Below are 12,862 nucleotides of genomic sequence, written 5' to 3' on the forward strand. Positions count from 1 at the left end.
TCATCAATTATGGAATCACTCCATTACTGAAGGGTGACCCAGCAAATTAGCTGAAGCCAAAATATTTAGTAAAACTTAACTCTAAAAAAAAAAAAAAACAAAGCAAAATGGTTAGTACTATATTTCTGTAATCTATTATTAAATTATCCAGAATACAGATGTATGCTTTCTGAAAACAGATTCTCTATGACTCTTCATGAAACTACGCAAAGGTCCTCATAAAGTTTCACACCAGCCATCATCTATTGCTCTTCTCACAGATGTGGCTGGTCTATGTGTTACCAGGATCTTGGTGATTTCAATAGTGTCATGAGCTATTCAAGCATCCCAGGGTGATCACCACATTCCTGCCCAGCCTGGGCTAGGCTTTGCAGAGTCGTAAAGCAGAGGCGGAGGGAAAGGTCTACATACAGCTCCTGCCCTGCAATGACATGCCTGTTTTCTGTCACATGGGAGATATAAATTATATAAATTATATAAAGCCTGAACTTCCTTGAAAGTTACAATCTGTGGATTTTTAGCCAAAGCACTTTTATTTCTAGATATTTATCTCCCAAAATATATACTAGATTTAGTTTTTACCTTGTGTAGACATTTTGGATATACTTAATAAGCAGGAGATGTTAGACTGTTTGTCTTCATACCTATATTTTCTTAGCTGTCACTATGATGAGCCAAGGCAGGCTTTAAGTAGTGTGGTCTTCACTAGCAATCCATTTGTGAGGCTTAAATACCTTTCCACCAGCAGCAATTTTCCACCATATGACTTCACTCACAAGTAAAAAAATACAATTGGAGATGAACTGAAGATCCAAGAGTGGAGTTTCTGGTGGAGTTCCTTCAAATCTCTGAGAGAAATCAAATCTTACCAGGAGTGCTATTAGCCTTTAATTGTTGGTTAAATAATAGAATTATTTGCTACTTTTCATGTAGCAGGTTTGTCTGCTAGTGAGAAATTACACCAATTTTCGCAGCTATGCCACTGGGACTTATTGTAGTTTCCACATCAGTTCTTGGCAGCAAAACTGCCTAAACTAATGAAACTAGGCGTGTATGCAGTGTGTATGTGGCCACGCTATTCATTACATAATGAGATTCTTGATTGCTTTCAATAATTTTAGCTTTGTTCCTCTCTGTACAATAGGATGATGTCTGCTGCAGGACCCTCAGCATTGCCTGCCTGGTTTCTTACCTTTCACAAAGTCCCCCTGCAAGCTGGCAACGCCAGTGAGTGGTGAGCTATGTGGAAGCGCTCACTTATAGGTAGCCACATCTCCCAGCCTGGCCTCTGGCTGCTGGACTCAGCTGGGTCAAACCTTGGCCATGCTGATTGAAGCAGTGGTCTCAGACTTGGGGTTATGGATGGGCAAAGTGGAAGGTGCAGACCAAACTCTCAGTGGTTGCCAACCACTCTGTCAAACCTGTGACCTAACACAGCTGAAGACAGCTTTTGCTGCCCCAACCCATTTCTGCTAGGCACTGAAATTAACAAGCAGTTAATTTGTGCAGTGTTCTATGCCCAACGGATCCTGCACAAGCCCAGAACAGTTATGTGAGACACGGACAAATGGTGAATACTCAGGAAGTGAACTGGTTTACCAGAGCAATAAAAATAAAAATTAAAAACAAAACAAAACAAAACAAAACAAAAGAAACCCACCAAAACAAAAACTTCTTCACAATTGTGGTTCCATTTATTGTCTCTCATGTGACTCAGGGTAATCACCTGCAGCACTGGTATCCATCCATAAAGCTTCATACCCCTGAGCTGCCAAGCCAGTGACTCGCTCAAAGTGCAAGCAATATATCTGAGGTGAGCTGTACAAAACCACAGGTAACCATGGCAAACCTGAACAAAAGGGAGAAGGGCAGGGGTGAAGGGGAGAATTCATGAGACAAAAGTCAAATCTCTTAGTGTAGAAGTGTGACCAGCTTTGATCTGCTCTCAGCTCCCATTTTCCTTGAAGAAGCAGAGGGTCCTGTGAATTGACGAGTCCCGCTGGCTGGTGCTGCCTGGCCCTGCCTGGCTCTCTCTGGACCTGTCTGGCTCTGTCAGGCCCCGCCTGGCCCTGTCTGGCTCTCTCTGTCTCTCTCTGGTGCTGTCTGGCACTGCCATCTCGTGTTCTTTGCCAGAACTGCTTCCTGATTCCACACAGCTGCCAATAATTATATTTTGCATGTTCAGGCATAAGGGCCACATCCCTTTTATGTTTCTTACTAATCTTCAATTCCCACCACGGATTCTCCTCCCTTCATGTAGAACACAGTCAATGTTATTTCTCCAAGCTGACTTCCAAAGGGAGTTGCTCTGGACATTCAGCAACTGGGTAATAATGTGTACTGGTGAGAGCTGGTAGCTAGGGAATTCTGTCCACTTGGAGAAAAACAAAACCACAAGGAACTTACTTTTACAAACTGAATCTTATTTTTGAGACTTGTTACTAAACAACCTCTTGATTACCAGCTAAAAAGAATTAATGCTTTTCCCATCTTAATAAGGCAGGGTAATTTTAGGATACTCCTTAGAGCCAGGTAAGATCACATGATAAAACCTCCCTCCAACACTGTGCATGGCATGTCAGCACTGCTTCCTGGTGGAGACAGCTGACTGCTAAACAGGAGAGAGGTTTCTGCACCAGCTCCAGGGCTCTGGATACATGGCTCAATGAAGGTTTTTTGTTCATCTGGTAACAGAAGGAAGCTGATGATTCACTGCTGGATCAAGTATTTCATTCTTTATCCCTTGATAAAGCTTTGAGGTGCATTCATTTGAATTCCAGGGTAGAAGCCACAGAGGAAAAAAAGCTAAGCAACATTTGAGATTGGTAGAAGCTGCCTGAATGTTTAGTCAACATAATTAGAAATAACTGTCACAGTTAGTACCAGTCTCACCGCCTGAAATTAAAGGGAAATTGTTTGTTATTACAGAACTGCCAAATTGAGTTTTTTCGCTAAATGTGAGTTAGCATGCGTCTGAATGCTGAGACAATGTTAAACTGAAAACTTCTGTGTAAAAAATAGGGAGTAAGGTTTTGTGGAGAAGATATAAAAGAAATTACGTCAAGCAATATGAAGAAGCATATAGTTAAATGAATTGTTTCTTATTCTCTCCTTAAAAATGAAGGATTGTAATTCTTCAAATAGATTACTGTTTGAAAAGCAGAAATGATCAGTTTCAAAAAAAACCTTAAATGCTATTGAGAATGGATCATGTGATTGCTAGTGAGAATTTATTTTTACAAGTTTCACTCTTTTAACATTTTTTCTTCCTCTTATGATTGCTTTAAAACTATATACTAAATCATCAGCATGGAAGTTTCTCCCGCCTGTTAAGCCTGCTACAGTATTTTAGCCTAGCACATTCAGAGCCCAAATGTCCACCTGCTGACATTTCTTTTAAAAGTAACATCAGAGATGCTTCAAATACATAAAATTGTTCAAAATTCTTGCAATGTAAAGATAGTCACAAGGGTAGATATTTGGCTATATACAGTGTACTTCTAATATGACACGATTCAGTCAAAAGCCACAGTATTTGGGAGTTCTACCCTGAAAGTAATTTTCAGCTCAGTTAAATTCTTATTCTCATGAGGCTGATGGGAGGTCTGGACATGCACTACTAACTCACTTCAGCCTGCCTTAAACTCACCTCATTTACATCTAGCTAACTCAAGCTTTGCTCATGTATGTAACTTTCAACTGCAAGCAACACATTACACACATTGTCCTGGTTAGATATCAGTATAGATTTGATCTAAATTTTAAAATTTTTCTCAGGTTTTCTCCAACACAGTCACAAAAATCAGCTTTCATTACACTGCTCCCACTCAGTGTATTACCTTTGCTTCAGAAATACTCTAGAATCAGATCCAGCTTGTTAGTTGGCTTTCTTGGGCTTTTTGAGTTTTTTAAACAGTTGCTGGACCTAGGGCATTTTACAACCCTTTCACTTGATAACTATCAAACCTGATGGCTTAGTTCAGGAGCAGTGTGTCCCAAAGTGACAGGGCTGGGTAAGGTAAGGGGCAGATCAGCTCTCAGGTTACCTCTGAGATACCAGTAAGGATAAGAAAAAACATCCCCTCCTCAGCTGTGATTACTTCCTTCTTGGGGAAACTTGCATTTGCACTGGGAAGCAGTATCCTCCCCTCCTTTCCTGGGAAAGGACAGATGAAGCTATCTTTTGAGTGGTTTGAATGATTTTTCCAACAATGACTAATGAATGTTTGCTTGAAACTTTGATAAACATTCAAAATAACACTCAAAAATAACAACACACTCAGAATAATCACATTAACTAGCACTTTGCTAAATTATGAGCTCCCAGAGGTGATCTTTTTTGTTTTTGTTTCTTCAAAGTTCTTGGATGCAAAAACCCCTTTTCCTGATCCTGTAGGTCCATCTACTATATCAGCCTTTAAAAATCACAAGAATGTGAATATATTTTTTAAACTCTAACTACTGTAATTATTTGTCTAGCCGAATTTTCCCACGTTATCTAGGTGGATCTCCAAAAAGCACCTCAGTCTTAATCTTCATCCCATGAAACCAGGTACCTGGGAACTTCCACGTCTCTGATCTTTAGGCATCTCGGTACATCCAGAAATCTGCCCTGTTCCTCTTTTGGGAAGCGAGCAACTTGTTTTCAAGCCTCACTTGCAAGAAACAAAGAATCACTGCTGGATTACTGTCTCCACAGCAAGCAGGAGTGTGACATTTGCTGGCAGATTCCTCTCCCAGAGACTTAACTCCAGCCACATCTGCAGCTGGAATGCTGAACCCACCCTCCATCTCTGCAGAGGCAACTTTTCCCCCAGGGCTTAGGGAGGGGATTTTTCTACACAGAAGAGAGTCAAAAAAATGAATGTTTTCATAAATAGCCATTCACTAGACAACTTTTTAATGTAAATACTCTCCTTTGACAGTTTTCTCATTTTCTTTCTTACTAAAGCATTCTTGAATCCTGTTTTACTGTTTCACAGGTCTGCTCTCACATGCATGCAGATGGATTTACATGTTTCTTCTGCAGATTATCCTGCAGGTAAAGCTCCTCTTATAGAAAATGCAGACCTCTACAATCAGGGCAAGTGTTCCAGCACACATGCTCTGCTAGTTCATCGCGTACCACTGAACAAGTGTTTTCAACGCCCAAGGAAAAACTTGCATCTTGCGCTCCAGCTATAATTTATGTTGATGAGCTGGTGTCATGCAGCTGACTGCTACCAGATAGAGAAACAACCAGCAGAATGGTTCTGAGAATCCTACCTGGGGGCACAAGAGTTGTTAAACTAGAGTATAAAACTATATTGAATGTTTCTAGGGGACAACATGAAGTCACTGCTCCAAGAATATCTTTGTATTGATGGGGCAAACCTCAGCCTTGCCTTCAGAATTTTGGCATTCTCTTTCAGGGGCTTTTTGTGAGTTTGTTTGCTAAGTCTACTGGACAAACATCAACTTAATGGATTTTCACTGAATCCCTGACTGGTTGGATGGGACTTTAAAGACCATCTTGTTTCTCCCCCTGCCATGAGCAGGGACATCTCCCACAAGACCAGGGTGCTCAGGGAACACTGCCAAGCCAGGAAATACTTCCAGGGAAGTGTTCAGAGCCAGGCTGGATGGGGCCCTAACAGTACATGAGTATTTTGGAGAGTATATGAGAAATTAAGATGCAATTTCAGGATGAATTGCCAACACTGATACCATAGTTCTACCCTTAGTTTCCCTGTACAAGTGTTTGCAAGGGTGTTCAGTGACACACATTAAACCAGTCGGATCCAGGCCAAAACTAACCCATGAAGATGCCACGGAATAGGAGAGGATGGTGTTTCCTGAACGTGAGCACAAATGATTAATTTTCTAGTTCTGCGGAAAACTTGATGTGACGTATTCAGTTTCTTTCAGATAAAAATTAGTATTTATTTGGCCCCTGGCTGAAAATCCCCTCAGCCAACTACTTAAACCAGCACCTTCTTAAACCACAAAACCAACAGGCAGAACACACAATTCTTTTTGTCTTTTATTGCTCCTGCCAATGTGACTACCTTTACGCAGGCACATTGCTTTCCTAGATTAAAAACTGTTTTATTAATCTGGAAGCAGTGTTTTGACCTCCACTCCTCTTCCTAAGGTTATCCAATTAACATAGTTATCATTTTAAGAAGCATAACTTTTTTGTTTTTCAGGTCTGTGTAAAGGTTACTTGGCAAGAATACATGCACAGGACGTTAAATGGAGACCAACCCACCACTAAAAGGTAATGCACATGGAACATAATACAGTACTTTGACATAATTTCAAATAAATACCCACATACAAATGTAGTAATTTTAAATGCAACAATATTTCTTATGAATCAATAGTGTAACAGAAGATGGAAATATAAGTCCCCACATCTAGGAATAATTTTGCTTTTTCCAGCAAACAGAAATCTTCTCTGCACTTTCAATATTAATTCAATTTGTACTTTTTTTGAGAAGTGGGAGGGCTCCCCTCCAGCAAGTACCAATTAAATCATTCACATGAGCCTCACCAAGCCATTGAGAACCTGGCATGGCTTGTTGATGAGCTTCTCTCTTTCTGTTTGCTGAAATCACAATTAGATACAACATGCAAGGGAGATCCCAATGTGCTGTGGTTCACATATGCACACAAGTGCTGTGGCTCCTGCCCCCACCACCGCCCACAAGTGAGCAACATTCCTGACACATTCCCAGACTGATACCATAAATGTGGCCATATACTGCTCATCTGCTCAAGATGAGTCCATCTGGCTCCCAAAGTGTAGTCATGTTTGTTCAGGTTTGTGGTTTTGATTTTTTCCCGTCTATACCCCAAATTTGCAAGGATTTGCATGATGAAATATCATTGACTAACAGAATTTTTTACAATGCCTTGAATATATAAACTCTATAATAAGCCTACCATTAAAAATGTGCGAAATGGGAGTTCACTTTGCACTTATTGCTCCACATCTTTAACAAATTCCAAACCAGCCATTCCATTCCTCCTAAGTGACAGGACTTAACCTACGCTACTCTAAGAGTCTCCTTTCAAATTATCAAAGGCACTACTGGCAATAATGAGTGACAGAAAGGCGCTGACAGATAACACCCTATCACTGACCACTTTAGAATTTTTCTTTCTAAATGTACCATAATTTGGCACAATAAAATGAAAAAGTAACAAAACAATTCCAATTTGGAATTTAACTGGTATAGTTGTATAAAATTCTGTTAATCGATAATACTTCAACTTCCTAAAACCCAGGAATTCTGGAATTTATATGTAATACTACTTATTTAATATTTTTCAAGTGCCTATTACTGTTTTAACCAGAGCAAAGTCAAGTTTTCTTCTTGTTACATTGAACTATTCCTAAGAATAATAATACAATATGAAAAAAACCCCAGAATTGGAATACCCTGGATTTCTTAATTAACATGGCAGTTAAAAAAATCAGTAATTTAAACATACAAAGCATAACATTTTAATAAAAAAAAAGATGCTGAAGCACAGCACATAGTTCAGCAGAGCTCCTGTTTTTTGTTGAAACTCTTTTCTAATCACAATCTAGAGCCCCCCCCCCAAATCTCTGCCACATGCTGATATATAATTCATAAGTCACAAGTTTCAAATTGGAGAGAGACTATGAGCACAAACCACTGCATTTATATAAACCTTCTACATAAGGAATTAAAGAAGCTAAAGAAAAATATCAAAAGTGCACAGGTTTAACAATCAGGTAAAAAATGAGCATCTGCAATGAAGTAAATTCCCCCATCCAAGATTTCTAGGACAGCACAGACTAATATGGTGAGGATTACATTTGAAGTAGGTTTCTTCAGCACTTGTAAGGTTTCTTACTGCAGCAGCATTTATAGGTAAAGCTTGTTTGTTTTATAGCTTCAGGCAGAAAGGGAAGGTTTCAGGTAGTATATAGGAAAAGGTGTTTTCAAAAGTTAGGATCAGGTCAGTGGTTTCCATTCTGTGTGCAATGGGCCACCACTCTGAACCAGAGTGAGGAGGGCTAAGAAATGTGTTGCACTGTTGGAAAGGCCTTCTCCAGGGACTACTCTACAGCTGAAAAATGGAAAAATAAAATAGCATTAGGAAAAAAAAAAATCAGTGTTTATTTCTCAATCAACTGAAAACGTAACCCCATCCATGTGCTGCACAGGCAGGTTAGTTGGCTGAGGGTCTGTTATCTGGCTAGGGGAACAGCAGCCACTCCAGCTCGCAGATGCCTTTCCAGTGGGTGAACAAGGCTTTGTGGGGTCAGCCTGGAAGCAACAGCTTTGCAGAAAGAAGGATTCTTACAAGTACTGAATACAGCTTTGCTATTCGAGCATAAGTTAAAAGCAGTGAGTGTGCAAGAAATGTTTTCAGTGAAGCTTTAGGTTCTCCAGAAACATGCAGGTCAGAATATCATGCAGGCCTATGCAGAGAATCATTCAGAAGAGCCCGCTTGCAGAGGTAGGTGATGGCTTAAGGAATTTTCCATGCTTTACCCCAACCCATTGAGACTAATATGAAAGACTTACAGTAAATGAACATCTCAAGAAATTGTTAATCAAGAATTAAAAGACTCAGTCTTAAATATTACCTAGAAATACAAACGGTAGGATCAAATCACTTTACACCATTCCTCAGTTCTTTTTCTGACAGGATAAACCATAACAGTGATAGACTCAAACAGCAGGCTGGCTGTTAAGGTTTTTTAAATATTTGCAGAAATGACTGAAGATGGAAATGATCACTAAGGCTATTGGGCTAATAGCAAAACTGCTCACACTTGGAACTGACAGAAGGAGCCAAGCCTGAAAGCAATAGTCACTGTCTGGTAACACTAGAATTGTTACAGAAAATTCCAACTAATTCAAAGAAAAAACTAACAATGCATTCAATTAGTTTCTCCAGTTTACCTTTTTGCCATCAGTATTTTGCAAAAGTACTGTCACTAGAGACATGGAAGCAGTGAAAACTGTGTTAAAGCTCCCTACTATGGTGGAAGCAGAATTGTAACTGAGTCTATTAGAGCAGAGAAAGTTAGCATTCAAAAGCCTGCTTTCATGATGTATTAAATTGTACTTAATGTAGGACTGAGAAGAATAAAGGCCTTTTGGAAGATTGTGCAGCAAAGAGAAAAGCAGGATTGAAAATTATAAAAGGTATCTCTTCTAAAATATCAAGCCTGCTATTTAGCGATATTAAAGCTCAAATTCAGGAGAATTCAGTATTTTCTAAAAGAAGTAGTAACAGACACACAGGGCCTAGTTTCTAAAACCAGAACTGAAATTTCTTTAAGCCCCAAGCAGTCATGTTTTAGAAATGTATTAGAATTTAATCACTTGAGGTTTTTTGATTCTTCTCAAGATCATTAGACGAAATTCTGGCTCTGGGCTGCAGTATTTCCATGGTTCCCAGCTTTGAAGCAAAGTTACATTTGTTTAAAATCTCACTGTAGTAATTTAGACTTTCCCCCAACATGCCTAAAAATATCTGGGAAGCCAAAATTTCCCATGGTTTCTCCTCAGTGGGAAAACCAGCCATGCTCTTATTAGCTTCTGTTAGCATTGCGTGTGCATGGGCAGCACACGGAGCAAGCTGGGAGCAAGGATAGGGACAGGCAGGGGAGCACAAGCACAGCACAGGGTTAGAATGGCTTTGGGAATCATGCACTCACCAGCACAGGCTCACATTTCTTTTAGTAACACTACGGGCATACAAAAGTATTTGAAAGAGTACAAAATGAACAGGGCTTTACATTAAAATAAAGTCTGAGGCTAGGCACTTCAAACTCCGGGTTAAACAAAGAACTGTGCCTTTCTGTGCTCCACAAATTTTCCACAATTTTAGAAGCAACATTTTCAATCTTTTTCTGTTATGTAGGCACCAATTAGAAAGTACACTTCTATACTGTCAAACTTATTGTAATTAAGTGGGTAGAAAGGCCCCTTAAAAGTTCAGTATCAGACAAAGGTTTATTCATTTTTAAAGATTAATATGTGCACTAAGCTACTTCATAAATCACTATTAGCAGGATGATCTGGATCAATTTCCTGTGCCTCTAATGTAGAGCCCTGTGAAACACATGGCTTGCATATGGAATGCAGTGTCTTCCATGTACTTAAAAAAATGATCAGGGCTCTGAAATGCTACCTATTTATGTTAATACTGAGAGCTGAGAAAAACTGTTTGTGACCAACAATGCTAGACCATAGTCACATTAATTCTACACATACATATTGTGTGGCTACTTTCCCGCAAAGGGTATCTCTGATGGGTTCTTTCCAAAGTGTTATGCTTGGAAGGTGCAACATAAAACCACACAGAACCTTTCAGGACATAACTTCTTAAAGTGGAACTGTCTACCAGGTAGAATCCCAATTATTAATATTTTAAATTTTGTATCAGATGGAGTTAATATTGCATATTTTTAATATAAATGTGCAAGTTTCTTCTGATTATCCCTCTCAAGAGAGGGATGCAGAGTGTCCCAAATGTACCTGGTTTTGTTTTAGCTTTTATAGCCTATAAAAGCTTTAGGACTTTGGTTAGTGGTGATACAACAGCAAGTATTTAACATCCACTACCACAGGCAAATTAAGTTTGACTCCAGTTTCCAAATGTTCTGAATTCTGGAGACAGCTCTAATTTTAACCTTTGTTTTTCACCACTTAGGCCACAGTAACAAAGAAGGTTTTCCGTTTGTTTCTGCCTATGAAAGCATTTATTGAAGTATGCTGCAACCCTGGAGAAGGGATCACATTTGTGCTATACAAACTACAGTAAGTAACACCAGATACATACTCTATCAGGCGTACTCTTAACACTTACCATAAACAGCAAACCCCAGATATGCTAATTGTGGAAAAAGCTAGCAGGTTTCCACTATTAACTTGTTAACAGCATCCCCATACTTATGCATTACTTACAGTTAGGACCACTGTAATACATTTGTATTACCTGGTTCAACAACACACTAGTACGAGTCAACTCATTGTGACATTAGATATCGGGGATTTACGCTGACAGTTACAGCATAAAATAAGATGCAGAATATGGTTTTTCTAGACATGTGTCCTAGTCACAACAGATTTTATATTTCTCACTACAAAACACCTGGTTGTTCAGGGCAGATCCTTCAGACCTGTCCCCACAGGACCGAATGGGACTTACACTGGGGTTACTGCCCTTGGCTTTGGAGGCAGACTTTGTGCGCACCCTTTTGGACTGCTCGTGGTCCAGTTCCAAATGTTCCAGGCGCTGGGTCAAGGCCAGTTTCTGTTGGATAGCCATCCGAAGCAAGGAGTTCAGAGTCTTCTTCTCATCCTCGGCTGCTGCAAGTTGCCGCTGCATTTCATCCAGCTGTGTGACATACTCATCACATCTGCAATGAAATACATCAATCTTTAGCAATACTGGTTCCATTATAAACACCTTCCAACATAAGCCCTTGTGTCCAGCCTATATAGGAGTGATAGCTTTGCAGCTGCTTATATACACATTCTTGAACAGGAACTTCAACTAAACTTGTAGAAAACCACAACTACTTCTCACTGGGGTTCTAAGAATCCCACACTCAGCACTTCATGTTTGTGGTTTTCAAGATGGTGTATAATTAACAGCCTCCTTGGAGAGAGGAAGTGTGGAGCCTGATGTATCTGTACTCATGTCTGAATGTCAGTGAGATGTCCTCCCACAGCAAGTAGACCCCATGCAGTCATACTGCTTTTGTCTGGGCTTACAGAGTGGTTCTAAGCTTCAGGCTGGAAAGGGTCTGCGGACAGCAACAGGAGCGTTGTGAAATGGCCACCTGAACTGTGCTGTTACTCTACACAAAGTCCAAGTAAGAAATATTCAGTGGTGACTGAACAGCACTATTAAAAACAAGCATCCTTCAGAATTCTACTTTAACCTACTCTGATTATGCTGTAAGTAGTGGCTGTCTTCTCAATAGCAAGTGGCCTTTATTTAATTGTTCTCACCATCAAAATCAATTTTAGAACAATTAAAGGAACTGTGTTAGTGGGAAGGCTGTGATAAAGCTATATGAATGCCTCAAGCTGTTCCATCTACAGTCATTGTCACTGAGTCTGGAAGCTGCTTAACTTAAAAAATTAAAGTCTACCTGTAGGTCCATATAGATAGAGACAACATTTATGCATATGGATAGACAAGTAAATATTCATAGGTACCAGCTGGAATTTACCATCTGCAAAGTACAACTTCTTCATAAAAGCAGAAATATCAGCAGAGAATTTCCTTTAAATTTTGAAATGGAAAAGCTCCTGACTTAAAGGGAAAGTTATCCTTAGGTAATATAAAGCAGACTGCAAAAAAACCCACCACAAAACAAAAACGCATTGATATGCAGATTCATCAGCTGTGCTTATGCTATCAAACTCTAGTCTCCCTTACTTTAAATAGCAGGATTAGGCCTATATGCCTAATTATATTTGCTTGGGAATATAAATAGGAAAAAAAAATCCAGATTTTTATTTTTGAATACATAGAGATGTTAAATAGCAACTCAGTAATATGAACATATAGTTCATATGCATGAACTAAAACTGCACTGCAGCTTTACAGACCAGGAAGTTTGGGTGAGTTTGGGGCCCCCACATGCACAGGAATCTGTCCCCTCGCCTCTCTGGGCATCCTGCTCTGGAGTTCCTCACAGCCTCTCCCACACTATGCAGCCCAGGAGAATCCAGTATGTGAGGGGTCTTTCTTAAAAAAAAAAAACAAAAAAACAAAAAAACCCCCAAAACAACAAATAACCAAACCCAGGAACCTTAAACTTGTTGGAACACCAACACCTGCCCTTCTCAGTGTGGTCAGATGGACTTATACC

At 39.6% G+C, this 12,862-nt stretch overlaps 1 protein-coding gene across 3 annotated transcripts in view; it reads right to left on the minus strand.

Annotated features, from left to right (window-relative positions):
* Positions 1-6,009: 6,009 nt before the first annotated feature.
* BICD2 (BICD cargo adaptor 2) overlaps positions 6,010-12,862 on the minus strand; it is a 50,553-nt gene continuing 43,700 nt past the window's right edge. Inside the window, exons 7-8 of one of the 3 annotated variants that reach the window (XM_066557871.1) lie at positions 11,230-11,395; positions 6,010-8,085 (exon numbers count right to left, since the gene is read on the minus strand). In XM_066557871.1, coding sequence (XP_066413968.1) covers positions 8,080-8,085; positions 11,230-11,395 — 172 coding nt within the window. In that variant the 3' untranslated portion in view covers positions 6,010-8,079. Of the gene's footprint in view, positions 11,396-12,862 lie in introns of all 3 variants that reach the window. The other 2 variants (XM_066557870.1, XM_066557869.1) reach the window with 2 other exon arrangements.

The sequence above is a fragment of the Molothrus aeneus genome, chromosome 12 (genome assembly GCF_037042795.1).
Source record: "Molothrus aeneus isolate 106 chromosome 12, BPBGC_Maene_1.0, whole genome shotgun sequence".
Taxonomy (NCBI): domain Eukaryota; kingdom Metazoa; phylum Chordata; class Aves; order Passeriformes; family Icteridae; genus Molothrus; species Molothrus aeneus.